The sequence below is a fragment of the Bufo gargarizans genome, chromosome 8 (assembly GCF_014858855.1).
Source record: "Bufo gargarizans isolate SCDJY-AF-19 chromosome 8, ASM1485885v1, whole genome shotgun sequence".
NCBI lineage: Eukaryota > Metazoa > Chordata > Amphibia > Anura > Bufonidae > Bufo > Bufo gargarizans.
In genome coordinates, this window is record NC_058087.1 from 24,838,747 (window position 1) to 24,858,478 (window position 19,732).

Consider the following 19,732-nt stretch of genomic DNA (forward strand, 5'->3'; position numbering starts at 1 on the left):
TTCCCTGCACTTTCCTAGCTAAGGGTTTGTCGACCAGTTGTCCCTTGTCGCTAGGACTTGCGAGGCAAGTAGGCAGGGACAGGGGTGCGGGTGCAGTTCAGTGGTCACTTCCCCACCCCCTGTATGTGTGACACCTGGTCCTGCCAATCAAAGTGCAGAGGGCTCGGCAGTTGCAGAGAGAGCAGAGCCTCTAGGTGTAATGGTAACGCCCCCGTTGCTCCTAGAGGCTCATTTGCATATATTAAATCATCATTTTTCTCAGCAATGTGGACACATATGAACATGGGACCAACACAGATGCCTTCAGCTGCCAAGTGCACATGTAACAGGTCAGCCAGTGTCATAGGTACAAATCTGCTGACAGATTCCCTTTAAGTAAATGGCACCGCAATTTCTCATACGGGTTCTGAATTACAGCACGTGCTTTAAGTAAATTCAGGGGGTAGAGATAGCAGTCACCCCAGCTTTGGTGTCTAAGGGCCCTCAAAGGCACATGGTAGGTGGGAGCCCTGTGACAGATGTGCAGCTGCAGGGTACACCTCTGTGTAAATTAATGTGCAGCATGGCACAGGGTCGCTGGCAACCACAGCACCATGGCATCTCAGTGGTGACTATTTCAGTGCAACCATGTTGTGCCAAGCAGCACATTAATAAGTATTTTACAGGATAAGATAAATATGGCTGCTTTCTTCCAAAAACAGCACCACACCTGTCCACAGGTGGTGTGTGGTATTGCAGCTCTGACGCATCCACTTAAGTGAAGCCGAGCTGCAATACCAGGCACAACCCATGGACAGGAGTGATTTTGTTTCTGGAGGAGAGCAGCCATTTAAAAAAGAAATAAATCCTGTACAACCTGTTATAATGCACTGATTGGACGTACTGTGTGCAGCGCTTTATGCATTTCCTATAGAGATGCTGTTTATTAAAGGAACCAACATTGTTTGATGCAGGAAATCTTTGATCCTCATGTCTAGGACTTCTTCAGACCCTGAACTAAGTATGACACAGTACAATGGAGTTGTCTGTCCACAGTCCAGGGGACAGTCTCCCTTTCCACCAATGGAGTGGTCTGTCCAGATGACAATCTCCCTTTCCACCAGTAGGTGGCGGACATGTTGACGGTCCAGCGGCGTTGCATGTGCTGATTCGGATGGCTGGGCAGTGTCTCGGGCAGGCAGTGTCTCGGGCAGAGGACATGTAGACGTCCTCAATTATTATGCACCTGTCCCACAAACAGCTAATTGTTAGACAGCAGTCCAGGACTCCTCATTGCTTACCAAGATAATGGCATGTTTAATTCATGAGAAATGCATTCATCTTAACATTTACGTTTTATTTTAGCTCAGTCCCTTCCACTATTCCATGCACGGCAGCACAACCTCATGCTCTACTGTCTATCCCAGCTTCAAGGTTCATGAATAAAATATCAGACCTACAGTGAGGACTGACACTCACATAGGCAGAGTATCAGGAGACAGCGAGGAGTCAGTGACTCTGCCCGCTGTAGCTGTGTAATTACTGGATGCTACTCATTAGCATGTATTATGTAAAGTAATCCCTGACATTTCACTGCTCTCATACAGAAATGGTTAATTATCAGCTCAATGGTTCCCTGCTGACAGATACAGGCAGAGCCCTCACCTGGGCAGGGCACGTGGCAGGGCAGACTCAGTGCACTTTCCTCTCTTGGCAGTTGACCGCAGAATTTGGGGTCTACTTGTAGCTTCACAGCGGAGGAGGAGGCGTTGTGCGCCAAACACGTCAGGTTCCGGGACTTCAGTCCTTCTCCACACTGACCGTTCTGTAAAGATCAACAGAAATGCATCATTGTATCACACGCTGAACGCGAGAGTGATTAGTGCACACACTGATCTGGTTATACACACTATGCTTTGTACATAAAAGGTGCTCAATAGCAGAAAAACCCCTATAGAGAATTATGGGATATAAAGTCCACAAACTGACATAGAAGTGCCCTTTCTTCCTTTCTTTCCCTGCAGAGATCAATGAGCGGAGATTATATTTCAGCTTTGGAAATTAGAATACAAACAAGAAATTCAGTACATATGTTATATTACTTATTACTGATCCTGAGCCACATCCTGTATTATACTCCAGAGCTGCACTCACTATTCTGCTGGTGCAGTCACTGTGTACATACATTACTTATCCTGTACTGATCCTGAGTTACATCCTGTATTATACCCCAGAGCTGCACTCACTATTCTGCTGGTGGAGTCACTGTGTACATACATTACTTATCCTGTACTGATCCTGAGTTAAATCATGTATTATACTCCAGAGCTATACTCACTATTCTGCTGGTGCAGTCACTGTGTACATTACATTACTTATCCTGTACTGATCCTGAGTTACATCCTGTATTATACTCCAGAGCTGCACTCACTATCCTGCTGGTGGAGTCACTGTGTACATACATTACATTACTTATCCTGTACTGACCCTGAGTTAAATCATGTATTATACTCCAGAGCTGCACTCACTATTCTGCTGGTGGAGTCACTGTGTACATACATTACTGATCCTGTACTGATCCTGAGTTACATCCTGTATTATACTCCAGAGCTGCACTCCCTATTCTGCTGGTGCAGTCACTGTGTACATACATTACATTACTTATCCTGTACTGATGCTGAGTTACATCCTGCATTATACTCCAGAGCGGCACTCACTATCCTGCTGGTGGAGTCACTGTGTACATACATTACTTATCCTGTACTGATCCTGAGTTACATCCTGTATTATACTCCAGAGCTGCACTCACTATTCTGCTGGTGCAGTCACTGTGTACAAACATTACTTATCCTGTACTGATCCTGAGTTACATCCTGTATTATACTCCAGAGCAGCACTCACTATCCTGCTGGTGCAGTCACTGTGTACATATATTACTTATCCTGTACTGATCCTGAGTTACATCCTGTATTATACTCCAGAGCAGCACTCCCTATTCTGCTGGTGCAGTCACTGTGTACATACATTACATTACTTATCCTGTACTGATCCTGAGTTACATCCTGTATTATACTCCAGAGCTGCACTCACTATTCTGCTGGTGCAGTCACTGTGTACATACATTACATTACTTATCCTGTACTGATCCTGAGTTACATCCTGTATTATACTCCAGAGCAGCACTCACTATTCTGCTGGTGCAGTCACTGTGTACATACATTACATTACTTATCCTGTACTGATCCTGAGTTACATCCTGTAGTATACTCCAGAGCTGCACTCACTACTCTGCTGGTGCAGTCACTGTGTACATATATTACTTATCCTGTACTGATCCTGAGTTACATCCTGTATTATACTCCAGAGCTGCACTCACTATTCTGCTGGTGCAGTCACTGTGTACATACATTACTTATCCTGTACTGATCCTGAGTTACATCCTGTAGTATACTCCAGAGCTGCACTCACTACTCTGCTGGTGCAGTCACTGTGTACATATATTACTTATCCTGTACTGATCCTGAGTTACATCCTGTATTATACTCCAGAGCTGCACTCACTATTCTGCTGGTGCAGTCACTGTGTACATACATTACATTACTTATCCTGTACTGATCCTGAGTTACATCCTGTAGTATACTCCAGAGCTGCACTCACTACTCTGCTGGTGCAGTCACTGTGTACATACATTACATTACTTATCCTGTACTGATCCTGAGTTACATCCTGTAGTATACTCCAGAGCTGCACTCACTACTCTGCTGGTGCAGTCACTGTGTACATATATTACTTATCCTGTACTGATCCTGAGTTACATCCTGTATTATACTCCAGAGCTGCACTCACTATTCTGCTGGTACAGTCACTGTGTACATACATTACTTATCCTGTACTGATCCTGAGTTACATCCTGTAGTATACTCCAGAGCTGCACTCACTACTCTGCTGGTGCAGTCACTGTGTACATACATTACATTACTTATCCTGTACTGATCCTGAGTTACATCCTGTAGTATACTCCAGAGCTGCACTCACTACTCTGCTGGTGCAGTCACTGTGTACATATATTACTTATCCTGTACTGATCCTGAGTTACATCCTGTATTATACTCCAGAGCTGCACTCACTATTCTGCTGGTGCAGTCACTGTGTACATACATTACTTATCCTGTACTGATCCTGAGTTACATCCTGTATTATACTCCAGGCAGTGGCATACATAGAGAAGTAAGGGCCCCATAGCAAGGATCAAACCAGGCCCCCACACAGGACAGAAGAGTTTCTGCCTAAACCCTTTTCAATGACCGTTGGGGCATTTTTCCGCAGCCTCATTTGCTAAAAGTTGTTTCTTTAGAGGGTAGAGTCCTGACCAAGTTTTTACCTCCTCTAGAATAGAGAATGATCCCAACTGGGCCCCTTCCTGCCCTGGGCCCCATAGCAGTTGCATGGTCTGCCGCTATGGTAGTTACCCCCCTGACTCCAGAGCTGTACTCACTATTCTGCTGGAATCACTATTAACATACGTTACTGTACTGCCTCTTACATCCTACGGCAGAGCTGCACTCACTATTCTGCTGGTGGAGTCACTCCACTGAACCTTTATAGGTAGACATACTCATTAAGCAGCATAAACGTCACCTTTAGGCCTCATTCACACGTCAGTGTTCGGTCAGTGATTTCCATCAGTGATTTGTGAGCCAAAACCAGGTGCAGCTCTAACACAGAACAGCGCATCATTGTACCAACCAAAGCAACCAAACACCACAAAATAAGCAGAATAGTTGGATAATGACTCATATTTTGGACCCACATCTACAAGTGCGGCAATAAACGGCTACTGCATAATGTTGACTTTTCACAGTTTTCTGGAGATGTAAAACATCAGCACCATTTACATTTATTATTCTGACAAGTGTCAAAGGAAAATGAAAAAAAAAAAACCTGGAAAGAGAAAAAAACTTGTAAACGAGGAAGCAATTCATTATTTGTAAGAGTGGGAAAATAAGGCTGGGGGATGGCAGGTTAGCAAATCTATACTCCAGCGGCGGGAGAAATAATGAGCGAGGGAGGGGGTCGGAGTGGACACACGAACCCAAGAACAAAACCATTTAAATAATCCAGTTTGTAAAAATAGAAGCATTCTAGAACTAATGAGTTGCTCAGAAGTTATTCTTAGCCAGATTCATTATTTCAACATTATCGCTCAAAATCCTTCAGCCTCATATGTGGAATTGCAATTTAGAGGGATTTAACTACACAGCGGTGATGAGGAAAATAAAAGAAGCTGAGAGCATCAAATGCTGCGATAACACATAATGCCATAATCCGAACTTTACAAAAACTGAGGTTATTATCATCTATCTATATAAAAAAAAAGTCCCACTACTCTCCGGGGTGGCTGGCATTAAACATCAGCCCTGGCACAGAAATACCGCCAGTCCACCTACAATGTTACCCCCCTTCCCATATAGTAAAAAAAAAAATAGTTGCAGCAAAGCAACATGGAAACATCCAAACATATGTTACTTCCCCAATAGCACCACATGCAATAAGAACTCAAAATACCTCCGGGGCAGTGCCAAAGAAATACCACAGTGCATCACAAATTACCCCCACCCCCCAGCAGTGTCACAGAAATACCCCAACACAAAGTACCTCAACGTCATCAAATGAACAGTGCCAAACCAGTACCACAGAGCATCACAAAATACCTCCTCAGCAGCACGAAAGACACCCCATAGTGCAGCACAAAATATATTCTCGGCATTGCCAGAAAACCTCCACTGTGCAGCACAAAATACCCTCCCGGCAGTGTCAAAATATATCACAGTGCAACACAGAATACCTCAACAGTAACTGCACAATGCCAGACAAATACCATAGTACCGTACAAAATACCTACTCAGCTGTGCCAAATACTAAAGGGCAGCACAAAATACCTCCTCAGCTGTGTCAAATACTAAAGGGCAGCACAAAATACCTCCTCAGCTGTGTCAAATACTAAAGCGCAGCACAAAATACCTCCTCAGCTGTGCCAAATACTAAAGTGCAGCACACAATACCTCCTCAGCTGTGCCAAATACTAAAGTGCGGCACACAATACCTACTCAGCTGTGCCAAATACTAAAGTGCAGCACACAATACCTCCTCAGCTGTGCCAAATACTAAAGTGCAGCACACAATACCTCCTCAGCTGTGCCAAATACTAAAGTGCAGCACACAATACCTCCTCAGCTGTGCCAAATACTAAAGTGCAGCACAAAATACCTCCTCAGCTGTGCCAAATACTAAAGTGCAGCACAAAATACCCCCTCAGCTGTGCCAAATACTAAAGTGCAGCACAAAATACCCCCTCAGCTGTGCCAAATACTAAAGTGCAGCACAAAATACCCCCTCAGCTGTGCCAAATACTAAAGTGCAGCACACAATACCTCCTCAGCTGTGCCAAATACTAAAGTGCAGCACAAAATACCTCCTCAGCTGTGCCAAATACTAAAGTGCAGCACACAATACCTACTCAGCTGTGCCAAATACTAAAGTGCAGCACACAATACCTACTCAGCTGTGCCAAATACTAAAGTGCAGCACACAATACCTCCTCAGCTGTGCCAAATACTAAAGTGCAGCACAAAATACCTACTCAGCTGTGCCAAATACTAAAGTGCAGCACAAAATACCTACTCAGCTGTGCCAAATACTAAAGTGCAGCACACAATACCCCCTCAGCTGTGCCAAATACTAAAGTGCAGCACAAAATACCCCCTCAGCTGTGCCAAATACTAAAGTGCAGCACAAAATACCCCCTCAGCTGTGCCAAATACTAAAGTGTAGCACAAAAGACCCCCTCAGCTGTGCAAATACTAAAGTGCAGCACAAAATACCCCCTCAGCTGTGCCAAATACCACAGTACTGTACAAAATACCTCCTCAGCTGTGCCAAATACTAAAATGCAGCACACCATACCTCCTCAGCTGTGCCAAATACTAAAATGCAGCACACCATACCTCCTCAGCTGTACCAAATACTAAAGTGCAGCACAAAATACCTCCTCAGCTGTGCCAAATACTAAAGTGCAGCACACAATACCTCCTCAGCTGTGCGAAATACTAAAGTGCAGCACAAGATACTGTACCTCCCCAGCAGCACCAAGCAAACACCATTTTCCATCACAAAATTCCCACCCAGTCACTTCTACTACTTTACACCAAAGCTTTACTAAATCAACTCTAGTCCAGCTCTGCTGTGTCAGTCCAGCTGTGCCAAGTTTAATAGGCACCACCTGCTCATCTGGACCAGAAGCTTAGAGAATGCCCTTCTTCTCGTCGTCCCCCCTCCCCCTAATTTTTACGCTTGTAGTCACTGTCATTCCTGGGCATGTTGTCCGATGTGGTTCCATCGTGTGAAATGCTTTCCGTCTATTATTCCATTTATAGACTGTTATATCTATGCCGCCTCTTTCATTCTATGATATTCTACAGATCTGTCAGAAACTGTCTAAGCTACAAGTGATTTCAATAAAACATTTTTTTAGCTAATGCAAAATAAAAGGCTGAGCGCCAAGTTCCCCTATAAACACGTGGTTTAGATTGTAAGTGAGGGGCTGTGGGGCCCCTAATGCTCTGGCCCCTCTTTCCCTTATCTCAATGAGATCGGTCCTTGGATATTTATGATATATCAGTTACATTCCAATTCAACAAGCTCTGAAAACCAGTCAGAAAAACTAAAAAGTTACATTTCTAAAACTTCTCTAAAATGTTGCAAACTGTAATCCCCCAGGAGGAGAAGAAAGTGAGAAAATGGATCCATGTGAAATAGATTGTGTACTTAGACTTGGAATATTTACTGTGCATTTAGAAACCAGGACCGCGCCCGCTGTGTACGATATGCTAAGTGTGTAATCTACGCCGAACTGAATCTGTTGTGCTATCGCTACCGTATGCACATAGTCTCAGACTTGTAGAAATGTCCCGGTAAATAACATCTTTTAGAAAATCCATTATCTTCTTCTGACAAGTCTGAGCCACAGCTGGAAGGATGCAGGAGCAATTTAAACGTCAATGGGGAAAAGTAACATAGAAGAAAGTCATCTCTTTATGATTTCCCACCAATCCTCACGGGAGATCGCAATTCACAGGTTGAAGGCCGTCCAACCAAGGTGGCATCAAGAAACCGGTTTTACCAAGGAGTGTCTATTGGACACAGAGCACATCATTGTTTACCAATTCTGTATTTAAAGGGATTGTCTGGTTTAGAAAACCCTTTTAATAGAGGAGGGGTTAAAAAAAACAGGATCACAAAAGAGCATTTCCCGCTCTGGAGGATAAAACAAGTTCATGCAGTTAATTGGAAACGGCGTAATACTTAGTTTCTCCTGTGGAGGCACTGTAGGAAAATTAAGCACAGGTTCCTCCACAGATCACAGCTGATCAGGAGTCTTTGCAGCAACACAAAGGACCCTTTTAACAAAATGCATAAACCATTGAAAGCTATGGTCAAACAGCAAACTGGTGCGCTGTAGGCCACTCTGTAGTATCTGAAGATGCATGAAAAATTGTGAAATTGGTGGTACAGAGCAAGTATTGCCAGCACAGATGCCACCTGGCAGTACATGAAATCACACCTATGACTTCAGTACATATACAATAAGAAAACGACTCTGTGTTACAGATTCACCAAGGGTTGCTCAATTGTCAGTAGACCACCCTCCTGCAACTTTGTTCTTTTAGGTTCATCCTGATGCACAAGCTCTTATAAATCACACACCTCCAGGATTCCTATCTGAGTAATGTCTGATTTACCGACACCCCTGAATTCTGGGATTTCCTTTTCTTACATTTACCATGATAGCATGCAGCCGCCAAATCCCCCCCAACAGAGGGCCAAATCCCCTGCATAGATTTAAGCTGACCGTGCATGTATTAGATAAATGTCCTTTGAATCTTCGAGTTCAGTAGGAGCAGCAGCCATGAGGGTCTCGGGATGTCTGGGGAGGTAAGGATCGGGCATGCTGGATTTGAGTTCCAACATCCTTCTGTTCTCAGAAGATAAGCTGCTGCATGAGGAATCTGGCAGGGGTTTTCTCCCATCTCCCCATTCAGGACACATGCATGCTCGGCCGAGCTGACAGTGCATGTGTATAAAGGGGTCAGGAGGGATAGCTGTCGGTTCAGCTATGTAATGTGTATGACCAGCCTCAGGTTCCTTTTACAAAGGCAGATAAATTACCTGTAACAAGCGATGATGATTAGCTAATTATTGGGAACAATGATTCTTATGAACAGTCTTTTAGGATGATTATTGACCCATGTAAAGGGCCCATTATTTTTAAAACTTAATCAGCACAAAAAATAGTAAAAAATCACTTCAAAGGGAGTCTGTCAGCAGTTTTTACCATGCTAAACTGCTGACAGCCATAGGCAGCTTTTATGATCAGTAGTGTGGCTATGAATTTTTATTCTGACAGAATCTGTTCCTGCAAGTGCCTTGATGGAGTTTCACTGTGAAGAGTTCACTGTTCTTTGCATTAAACTGTTTCACAGTCCTGCCCCTACATTCTGAGCGACAGCCGTAGCACCCAACCAGGAGACCACTACGGCTGTCATTTAGATCAGAAGGGAGGGTCTGTAAAGAAGATTAGTGCAGAGAGCACTGCACAGAGCAGCTCTGCCTCCAGTGCACTTGCAGGAGCAGAACCTGGCAGAATAAAACTTCATATTAACACTACTCCTGATAATAGAAATAGCACAAAAGGTATGCTTTCCTTTTTTCCCTCACTCTTAACTACTGCTGTCAGCAGGTCAAAACTGTTGACTCCCTTTAAAGAAGGCTACAAGCATAATATTTGCATGCTTTCCACCTGGTGCTGGTTGACTTCGATGGGCAAATCTTCAACTTGTGTCTGCCCTATATTATACATACTGTATATATGTGGCCTCAATGTCTTTACAAACTGATATTTGTCAAGAAAACCAACAGTCACCCGAAAAACACGTATCTCTTGTTTAATAATATAAACCCTTTCAGGGAACTCTGTAATTATTAAAACTTTCTGCCTTTCTTTGCAAGCGTCATAATTTCTCTTTGAAAGCAGTAATGGTTATTTAAAAGACATAAGTGCGTCTTATAAGACAAAGCAATGGTCCAATTCCAGCCGAGCGTATCCCTGCGACATGTTAACGATAAGAAAAGCAAGTAAAAGGGGCCAATAAAATGAGCTCCACTCTAGATAAGAAAATAAACCATAAAAAGCATCGGTTCTAGAGGAAATAACCTCACAAATCCAGCACTGCACACATGACACGCAAAGGGAGGGAGGGGTCCAGAGGGAGTGCACACTTCTGAATCTGGAATTTTGCTCTTCAAACTTTGTCTTAGTGGGTATTTAGGGTAAATGGAGTCTGCATGACGGCACATGGAGCATTAAAGGGGTTATATTTTTGTCTTTTGTATGTTTCTAACTAGTCAAATGTAAGGGCTTTACCGTGCACTTACTTTATCTGCAGTAGCTCCTCTCTCAGATCTCGCTGAGGGTCACATGACCTGTGATGTCAGCTTCTCTCCCTGCTCTGATGATGTTTCTTGCACAAGCCTGAGGAGCAGGTCTGTGTCTGTTCACAAGACGTCACTGTGCTAGCAACGCCCCCTGCACTTATGTCTGCTCTCTCCTGGATTCTTCAGGAAAGATTAACCCCTTCACCAGCACACTCTCTGGGCTGAAGGCTTTGCTGAGTAACTGCAGGTAGTGAAGAGACAGGATCTTACCTCCTCATCCTGCAGACACAGAGCTGACAGACTGGAGGAGTTCTGCAGAGCATTGAACAAGAACAGGTAGGGTGAAGATCCTGTATGTTTCAGCAGTGTCATTGAACAGATGGGACTTGTAGTTCTACACATACAACATGCTGCAGAGTCTCCCCGCAGGCAGACATGTCACTCAGGGCAGCTCTTGTATTCACTCCTTAGCAGTGTCATTATACAGCTGGGACTTGTAGTTCTACACATACAACATGCTGCAGAGTCTCCCAGCAGGCAGACATGTCACTCAGGGCAGCTCTTGTATTTACTCCCTTAGCAGTGTCATTATACAGCTGGGACTTGTAGTTCTACACATACAACATTCTGCAGAGTCTCCCAGCAGTCAGACATGTCACTCAGGGCAGCACTTGTATCCACTCCCTTTGCAGAGCAGGGGAAGGGGCACAAATATTCATGAGGAAACTCCAGAGATTGTTGTTAATGCAGGTAAACAATGGGCCAGAGGAGAACCAGGGAAATGAAGAAATAGAATTTGCCTAAAACTTGCTTAGCTTATGCATATATTGTTGACCATCAGATTTACAGTGCTATATTATTTTTTTCATAACTCGGACAACCCCTTTAAATCTACGGGAAAACCTCCATAATATGTCATCTAATGGAACATGGTACAAATTTAGTCAACTTCCATTTGAATCCAGCAGAAAAAACTTCCTTTGCCTTAATACAGTATATAATCAGGGGCATACTACAAAACTACAGAATAGGCCTATAGACCTAATACATAAATCTATCTAATGTCTATCTATCTAACAACTATATATCTATCTATCTTTTGTCTATCAATCACATATTTATCTATCTAGCTGCCTAGCATATCTATCTTTACACTTCTGAACTATTTCATAATATATTTTAGTAGGTGTCGTACCTTTGTTTTGGCTGCTTCCTTATAAAATTTTGGCTGCCTGCAGCCACCACTAGGGGGAGCTCACTGCATATAGATTCATACAGCTCCCATTAAACATAATTCAATAAAGTGTCTTCACCTAAGCTCCCCCTAGTGGTGGCTCAAAGCAGTGAAAACTTACCATTTAAGTCTGTGGCTTTTTGAAGGGAAGCAGAGGATTTGAAGCTCTACAAGACCAAACCCTATCCGTATCGTATATACATTATAAAATAAATCCAGACAGAATGTAGAACCTACTCATAGTAAACTAAATGACTCCTACAATTTAAAATATCACCCAGAAATACATTTTATTCTCGACAAGGGGTCCATCGGGGAAGAAGTGAAATATTATATTACACGCAACCATTTTTACCCAATGTTATTGCTCTCAGTTTTCGGGTAGATAAAGATTTTATTAAACACATCTACATTTTGTGATTTACAAAGTAGTTGTTGTCTTATAGGCATTTGAAGTGACTGGAAGTGAGGATGTTTCTATAGGTTTATGGATGTGCCTGGCGGTTTGATAGATGGCCGTTTATATGGTATAGTTGTGCAGAGATGTAGATGGAGAGCATCCTATAAAGGCCGTGTCTTTATGAAAGCCTTGCAGGAGGACGATGTGCATTCATCTCCGCAATTGCCAAGATTAACCAAGCTCTCAGTCACTTTTACTGCCTCTTAACTCCTGTTATTGGGAACAGGAGGTCACCAGTATAAAATCTATATAACTTACTGGTTACCATATTCTGGAAGTACTAAGGTTTCATGTGCTCCACACATCATCTTATAAGGAAAAAAGACTTTATCATGAGAAATGAGGAATACTAATAGTCTTGTATCGCCACCCATGCGAAAACGCCCTGAAAACAGAGTGGGAAAAACAGTGCCAAGAGCCTGGTCCGGTCTTCTAGGCCACCGCCCGCCCCATAGATAACAGCAGTACAATGCCCATAAATATGTCAAAAGTCAGAGCACCCTTGGAAAACTGGCAAAATGAGCTATCCGCATTGTGCTGATGACTTAACCCCATGGCCTGGACAACCAATGGTTTGGTGCCATAGTTCCCAGTAGTCCGTGGACCAGGACTGCTTTCCTTGATGTCTACCAAAGTCCCTTGTGGCCAATGCTTTGGCCCCTCTCTTGACCAGTCACTGAAGATTCCTGTTGCTGAACTTATCTCTGCTAATGGGATCCAAGAAGTAGAAAATGGAGCAGATGCTTCTATGCTACTATCCTAATCAACTAAATCATTTTGAAGTTTCCAATAGTGGTGCTTCCAGGAATAAGCATACGCACGTCACGTGTTCTTCTCTTTATTATAGGTGCACTCATAATTACAATCAGTGATATCAACGAAATGATCAAAACGGATTAATGTGCATGATTTAGGTTAATAAAAATAAACCTCAGTCTCCAAAAAAAGTGATTAGAAGAGGGGGTGGGAGGGGGATGAAGCTGCAATGTGTCTTCTTCAGTGTTTGTATGAGACTGCATGCTGTGAGAGGGGAGGAGGAGCAGGAATATATCTGACTGCAGCTCATCAAATATACTTCTAGATAGTAACATAGTGGCATCGTTTATAAGACTGAAAAAAGACGTCTGACCATCCAGTTCAGCCTGTTATCGAAACCAGTGATTAAGATTGAAGGGTATGCAGACTGCTACAGCTTCCAAACAGATTTTTAACCCTTTGTATCTCAGAAACGGCTGAATAGTTTTAATACAGACCAACAGAAAACATGATTTTTATCCCAAAATTGAGTAAAATGCAATCATAAAAATTGCTCCAAAGGTGTCTATAGCCTTTAATTGTCATTATTAACTCCTATAGGGTAATGCTAGTTTTATATGTGCTAACCTGCTATAACATAAGCTTGGATGGTCATGCATTCTCCTGTACCACAGGATCGATGACTGTTGTCCTTTAGACCATCTCTGTACAAAGGTAGGAAATAACTGCATTTATATAATTTGACCCTCAGAAGTCATTGTTCCCCCACCCCACCCCCCGTCCCCGAAATCCACGGCCTTGATACGCAGCAGAATGGGCCTTCCGAGATCCTCCTGGATGAAGTATTCCACGTAATATATAACGACTTATTGATCTTCCTTGCCAATAACGTCAGCGGCAAATAAGCCGAGGAGGTACCTGCGCTCCGAGAACCATTATTCTAATTGTATGCCGCGCAGATGGAGGGAAGAAGTGTCAGGAATGTTTACCTAAGTAACAATGACCTTTAATAATCATGTCAGCGAACAGGATGGTGAACGTTAATCAGTGCATGACATAAATTGGCTGCCCGCTGACACTGCTCGCGTCAGGCCTCAGTATTTACAAGCAATTGCCCTTTAAATTAGAATTAACTCGAGTGAAGCTCTGCCTTTAATTGCCGATTAGTATATACAGTAGTCAATATCATCTTTGTAATATCTTTGGATTATTTTTTATTGCTGTTAGCTATTTTTTAAAATACTTGTAAGAATACTAAAACTGCCCCAAGCTTCTGTTGAAGGATCTTTTCTTCTTAGGTGTGTGAATTTACCCAAATTACCCTTTAACTGGCTAAAGAGTCGGTAGTATAGCAGTACAGTAATCGCTACTATTCTGTAATATACAGTGGATATAAAAAGTCTACACGCCCCTGTTAAAATGTCAGGTTTCTGTGCTGCAAAAAAATGAGACAAAGATAAATCATTTCAGAACTTTTTCCACGTTTAATGTGATCTATAAACTGTACAACTCAATTGTAAAATCGGAGTCAGCATACACCGGCCATCATTTAAAGTGCCTCTGATTAACCCCAAAGAAAGTTCTGCTGCTCTAGTTGGTCTTTCCTGAAATTTTCTCAGTCGCATCCCACAGCAGAAGCCATGGTCCACAGAGAGCTTCCAAAGCATCAGAGGGATCTCATTGTTAGAAGGTATCAGTCAGGAGAAGGGGACAAAGGAATTTCCAAGGCATTAGATAAACCATGGAACACAGTGAAGACAGTCATCATCAAGTGGAGGAAATATGGCACAACAGTGACATTACCGAGAACTGGACGTCCCTCCAAAATTTATGAAAAGACCAGAAGAAAACTGGTCTGTGAGGCGACCAAGAGGCCTACAGCAACATTAAAGGAGCTGCAGGAATATCTGGCAAGTCTTGGCTGTGTGGTCCATGTGACAGCAATCTCCCGTATTCTTCATATGTCTGGGCTATGGGGTAGAGCGGCAAGACGAAAGCCTTTTCTTACAAAGAAAAACATCCAAGCCAGGCTACATTTTGCAAAGACACATCTGAAGTCTCCCAAAAGCATGTGGGAAAAGGTGTTATGGTCTGATGAAACCAAGGTTGAACTTTCTGGTCATAATTCCAAAAGATATGTTTGGCGCAAAAACAACACTGCACATCACCAGAAGAACACCATCCCCACAGTGAAGCATGGTGGTGGCAGCATCATGCCGAGGGGCTGTTATTCTTCAGCTGGAACCGGGGCCTTAGTAAAGCTGGAGGGAATTCTGAACAGTTCCAAATACTGGTCAATATTGGCACAAAACCTTCAGGCTTCTGCTAGAAAGCTGAACATGAAGAGGAACGTCATCTTTCAGCATGACAACGACCCAAAGCATACATCCAAATCAACAAAGGAATGGCTTTACCAGAAGAAGATTAAAGTTTTGGAATGACCCAGCCAGAGCCCAGACCTGAATCCGATTGAAAATCTGTGGGGTTAGCTGAAGAGGGCTGTGCCCAGGAGATGCCCTCACAATCTGACAGATTTGGAGTGTTTTTTCAAAGAAGAGTGGGCAAATCTTGCCAAGTCAAAATGTGCCATGCTGATAGACTCATACCCCAAAACACTGAGTGCTGTAATAGAATCAAAAGATGTTTCAACAAAATATCAGTTTAAGGGTGTGCACATGTTTTCTTCCTTCTACCTAAAAGATTTCAGTTTGTTTTTCAATTGAGTTGTACAGTTTATAGGTCACATCAAAGATGGAAAAAGTTCTGAAATGATTTATCTTTGTCTCATTTTTTTACATCACAGAAACCTGACATTTTAACAGGGGTGTGTAGACTTTTTATATCCACTGTATCTGTGTTTTATCTTCTTTGTTCACTCGTTTAGCAATTGCCCTTTAGATTATACTTAAAGAGTCACTGTACATTCACACAAGTTCATTTCATTTACTAGAGAATGGTGTAACTAGCAAATTTCCAAATCACTTCATTTAAAAAATCTGCCTGCATCCACCAGAAAAAAGCTGTAAAGTCATGGCCACTAGGGGGCTCACTTCCACCTAACTTGCAGTCCACTGCCTGTGGTCAGGCAAGATACATTTCTCGTAACAGAGACACAGAAGACGGGTCACAGGAAATGGAGGCGTGACAGAGCTAGCTGAGATCCTGAGCCTGATAGAAGAACTGCTTCTGCACTGCTTTTGAAGATTATTGGAGCATCCTTTGTGTGTGTGTGATCTCCCCTCCTTAACAGTTCTGTGAACTCTAGAGCTGAAAACATACATGGTGGGAAGTAAAGAAAAGGACATCACAGCACTACAGTGCTGGCAGATTTCACAGAAGGGATTTGACCTCTGCTTCTGAGTGAAATGCATCTAGCTGTGTAGCTGAAACTATGGATAAAAGAAACAATATGGAAAAAAGACCTGTTCCTTCACAGTTATGATTGCACAAGGAAGCACAGTCCTTATGCAAACACATTTTAAAGGGGTTTTTCTACTTTAGACGATCAATGCTCATATACCTTTATTAGGAAAGCCTAACAGAATGAGTCATTTATTAGGGATTCTTATCTCCTGAATGGAGAGTGGTTTCAAAAAGCATCTTTCGCTCTGGAGGACCTGTCCTGTCCTGCATTATATTGACAACCCATTCATTACAATTGTAGGTTTTTACACTGTGTAATGTTTCATTTTCCATGTGATGGAGTTGCAAGGAAACGGAACACTTGCTGCCAAGTTTCCCAACAGATTACAGTTGATTGGTGAACTACTTAGTGTCATGGGAGTACTTATTGTAGGGGTTGTTCAGAACCACTGTAAAGCGATATTTCCAGACTAAGATATTGATGACCTATAATTCAATATTGAAGAGGCTGCCACGACCCCATCATGGTTTACCAAGCTGAACTCCATACTCCAGTGTGGCGATAAACAGTACTGCAGCTCATTTCCTTTTCCTTGAATAGGATGAAGTTGCAGTGAGCTGTAGTACCAGGCACCACCACTAACAAAAGTGAGGTGCTGTGCCTCAAACAACGCTTGGGCTACATGATGACGGACCCCTGCCAATCCTAAGGATAGTTCTACAATTTTCTAAAGCCCTTTGAATAAAGTGAATTTCCACCTTTAGCATTAGAGTGTTGTATGACACTCTTATTTGTTGTTGTTCTTTGCATCTATTTGCAAACTATTTGTACAGTTTATACAGTCTGTGCTGTCACGTGGTGACTGTCAGCAAGCTACTGTTGGCAGATCTGGTCTTCTGCTGTGAATGGCCTTTGAGTCTGATCGACAACGCAGGGGCGTAGCTAAGGGCTCATGGGCCCTGGTGCAAGAGTTCAGCTTGAGCCCCCCTTCTCTCAGTGCTTTCTCGCCAGGCGCAGGGAAGCACATAGCCTTTGAGCTGCCTGAGGCAAAAATGATAACGGCATTTCCCCCATGGCAAATTCCTGACCTAACCCCTTACCTCTAGCCAGAGGTGTAACTTGAATAGCATGCAATACCATTGTCTTCACATGCGGCACAAGGGTCTTTGGGCCCCCTCAGGCTCCTGGGCCCGGTAGCGACTGCTACCTCTGCACCTCCAATAGCTACGCCCCTGGACAAGTTAATACCTTATAAGTGGAAACCTCTTTTGAAAAAGCAAAACTCCTGACCGTACACCTGTAGCATTGCAGTAGTCAGTTCCCGTCATGTTACATACCTCCACTTTACACACTGACCATTCCCCAAAGTTCCAGGAATAGCAGGGGTAAACTGTACAACTTCTGTACTGGTGGAGTTGCACTGGACAAGGTCTCCCATCTGCTTCAGCTTGCATCTTGATGTGGCGGGATCGCATCTGCTGACCTAGGATAGAAATATAATAGTCACTTCTTAGCAGCTCTTCGTAAAGGGGAAATGCTCATAAATCAGGATGCAATTACACAGAGGGTCACAATAAAGATCCAAGAGCTACAGAGCCACTGCCAGTGCAACAGTTTATGTGCAATATGTGTTCGTGATGCACAATGGCATATAGCGTAGGAAAAGATACCCGTTATAAATGCTGAGATACAGTAATGTTTATCTCACCAGATGTAAAGGTTTATGGTCACACAATTAGGCACAGTTTTTAGTGGCTAAAGTCAACATAAGGTTAAAATGCGTGGTGGTTTCACAAGAAAAAGCTTTTTACAGCCTGGACAAACTTCTGGCAACTGAACACAGAGTTGGGTAAAGATATATACCACTTTGAGAGGCTACAATGCCTCCTCTCAAGTCAACTGTTTTTTCACTTGTTGGGACCTGTGTTACAGCAGCCTCCTCTCACACCATGTGGCTTCAGGGAGGTATATTAGAAGAGGCAGTACGTGGGGTGGGGGGAGTGTGTCTTTGTGGGCTCTGGCGGCGTTGCTCGCACTGGGCTCGGTTATGGGAAGCCAGGTGCCTTCTTAAGGCGGTGATCCCTAGGTGAGTGTTGGGAGTTGACAGCACAGGCTGCAGATGGCAACACTATTGTCAGCAGCTGACATGTTAAAAAAAAGCCCACACTGCGGAGCCATGTGCTGGCGTCCTGGGAGCGCAAGATGTGACCGTGCATGGTGGATGGCTCGCTCCAGATACATTTGCTGTCTGCTTTTTGCCTCCTGTGCACTGTGTATTCTGCCTGCTTCTCCTCCTTCTCCTCCCTATCTGCTGCTCCATCTCTCCCTCTGAACTCCCCTCCTCTAACTCTATTGTGGGCACCCACGTGACGTCCATCAACACGTCATCATCGTCACCACCACCACCACTGACATTAGAGATCTCGTAGTAGGCAGCAACAGCGGGGAACACCCTCCTTGGACTGATCTGGGTACTGTCGTCAGACTTCTGGAAGGGGCAGTTGCTACCTCCTCTTCCTCATCCGATGCCAAGAATGGCTGCGCATCGGTAAGGTCTGGGAATGGATGGGAAAATAATTCCTCTGACTCGAGTGGAGGGGCTATGGTGGTGGTCGCGGTGGTGTCTTTGGGGGTGCACACAGCAGAGAGTGAGGAGGGTGGAGATACAGAGTATGAGGAGGGTGCAGAAGCGGAAGGCTGAGTGAGCCACTCAACCAACTCTGGTGCGTCCTTTAAAGTAATCACACGCACCTTCTCCAACTTCCCACTTACGCTCTGGCCTGGTGCACCTGCCACCCCTGCGGAACGGTCTGTCTCTTCCTCTGCCTGTTATTTTCAAAATTACCCTGTGCCAAAGTCCCTAGAGAAGAGCAGTATTTGGTGGAAGCAGGTATATCGCAGCCCTCAATCAGTATTTTGTGGAAGCAGGTGTATCAAACCCCTTAATCAGTATTTTGTGGAAGCAGGTGTATCGCAGACCTCAATCAGTATTTGGTGGAAGCAGGTATATCAAACCCATTAATCAGTATTTTGTGGAAGCAGGTGTATCGCAGGACTCAATCAATATTTAGTGGAAGCAGGTATATCAATCCCCTTTAATTAGTATTTTGTGGAAGCAGGTGTATCAAACCCCTCAATCAGTATTTGGTGGAAGCAGGTATATCAATCCCCTTAATCAGTATTTTGTGGAAGCAGGTGTTTCGCAGGCCTCAATAACTATTTTGTGGAAGCAGGTATATCAAACCCCTCAATCAGTATTTTGTGGAAGCAGGTATATCGCACCCCTCAATCAGTATTTTGTGGAAGCAGGTATATAGAACCCCTTAATCAATATTTGTTGGAAGCAGGTATATCGCACCACTCAATCTGTATTTTGTGGAAGCAGTTATATAGAACCCCTTAATCAGTATTTTGTGGAAGCAGGTATATCGCACCCCTTAATCAGTTT

At 43.5% G+C, this 19,732-nt stretch overlaps 1 protein-coding gene across 1 annotated transcript in view; it reads right to left on the reverse strand.

Moving 5' to 3' along the window:
* The window catches only part of THSD7B (thrombospondin type 1 domain containing 7B), a 91,297-nt gene that overhangs the window by 21,082 nt on the left and 50,483 nt on the right, over positions 1 to 19,732 (reverse strand). The window contains exons 6-7 of the mRNA XM_044305047.1: positions 17,622 to 17,767; positions 1,645 to 1,804 (exon numbers count right to left, since the gene is read on the reverse strand). Of these exons, the coding sequence (XP_044160982.1) occupies positions 1,645 to 1,804; positions 17,622 to 17,767 (306 nt within the window). The remainder of the gene's footprint in view (positions 1 to 1,644; positions 1,805 to 17,621; positions 17,768 to 19,732) is intronic.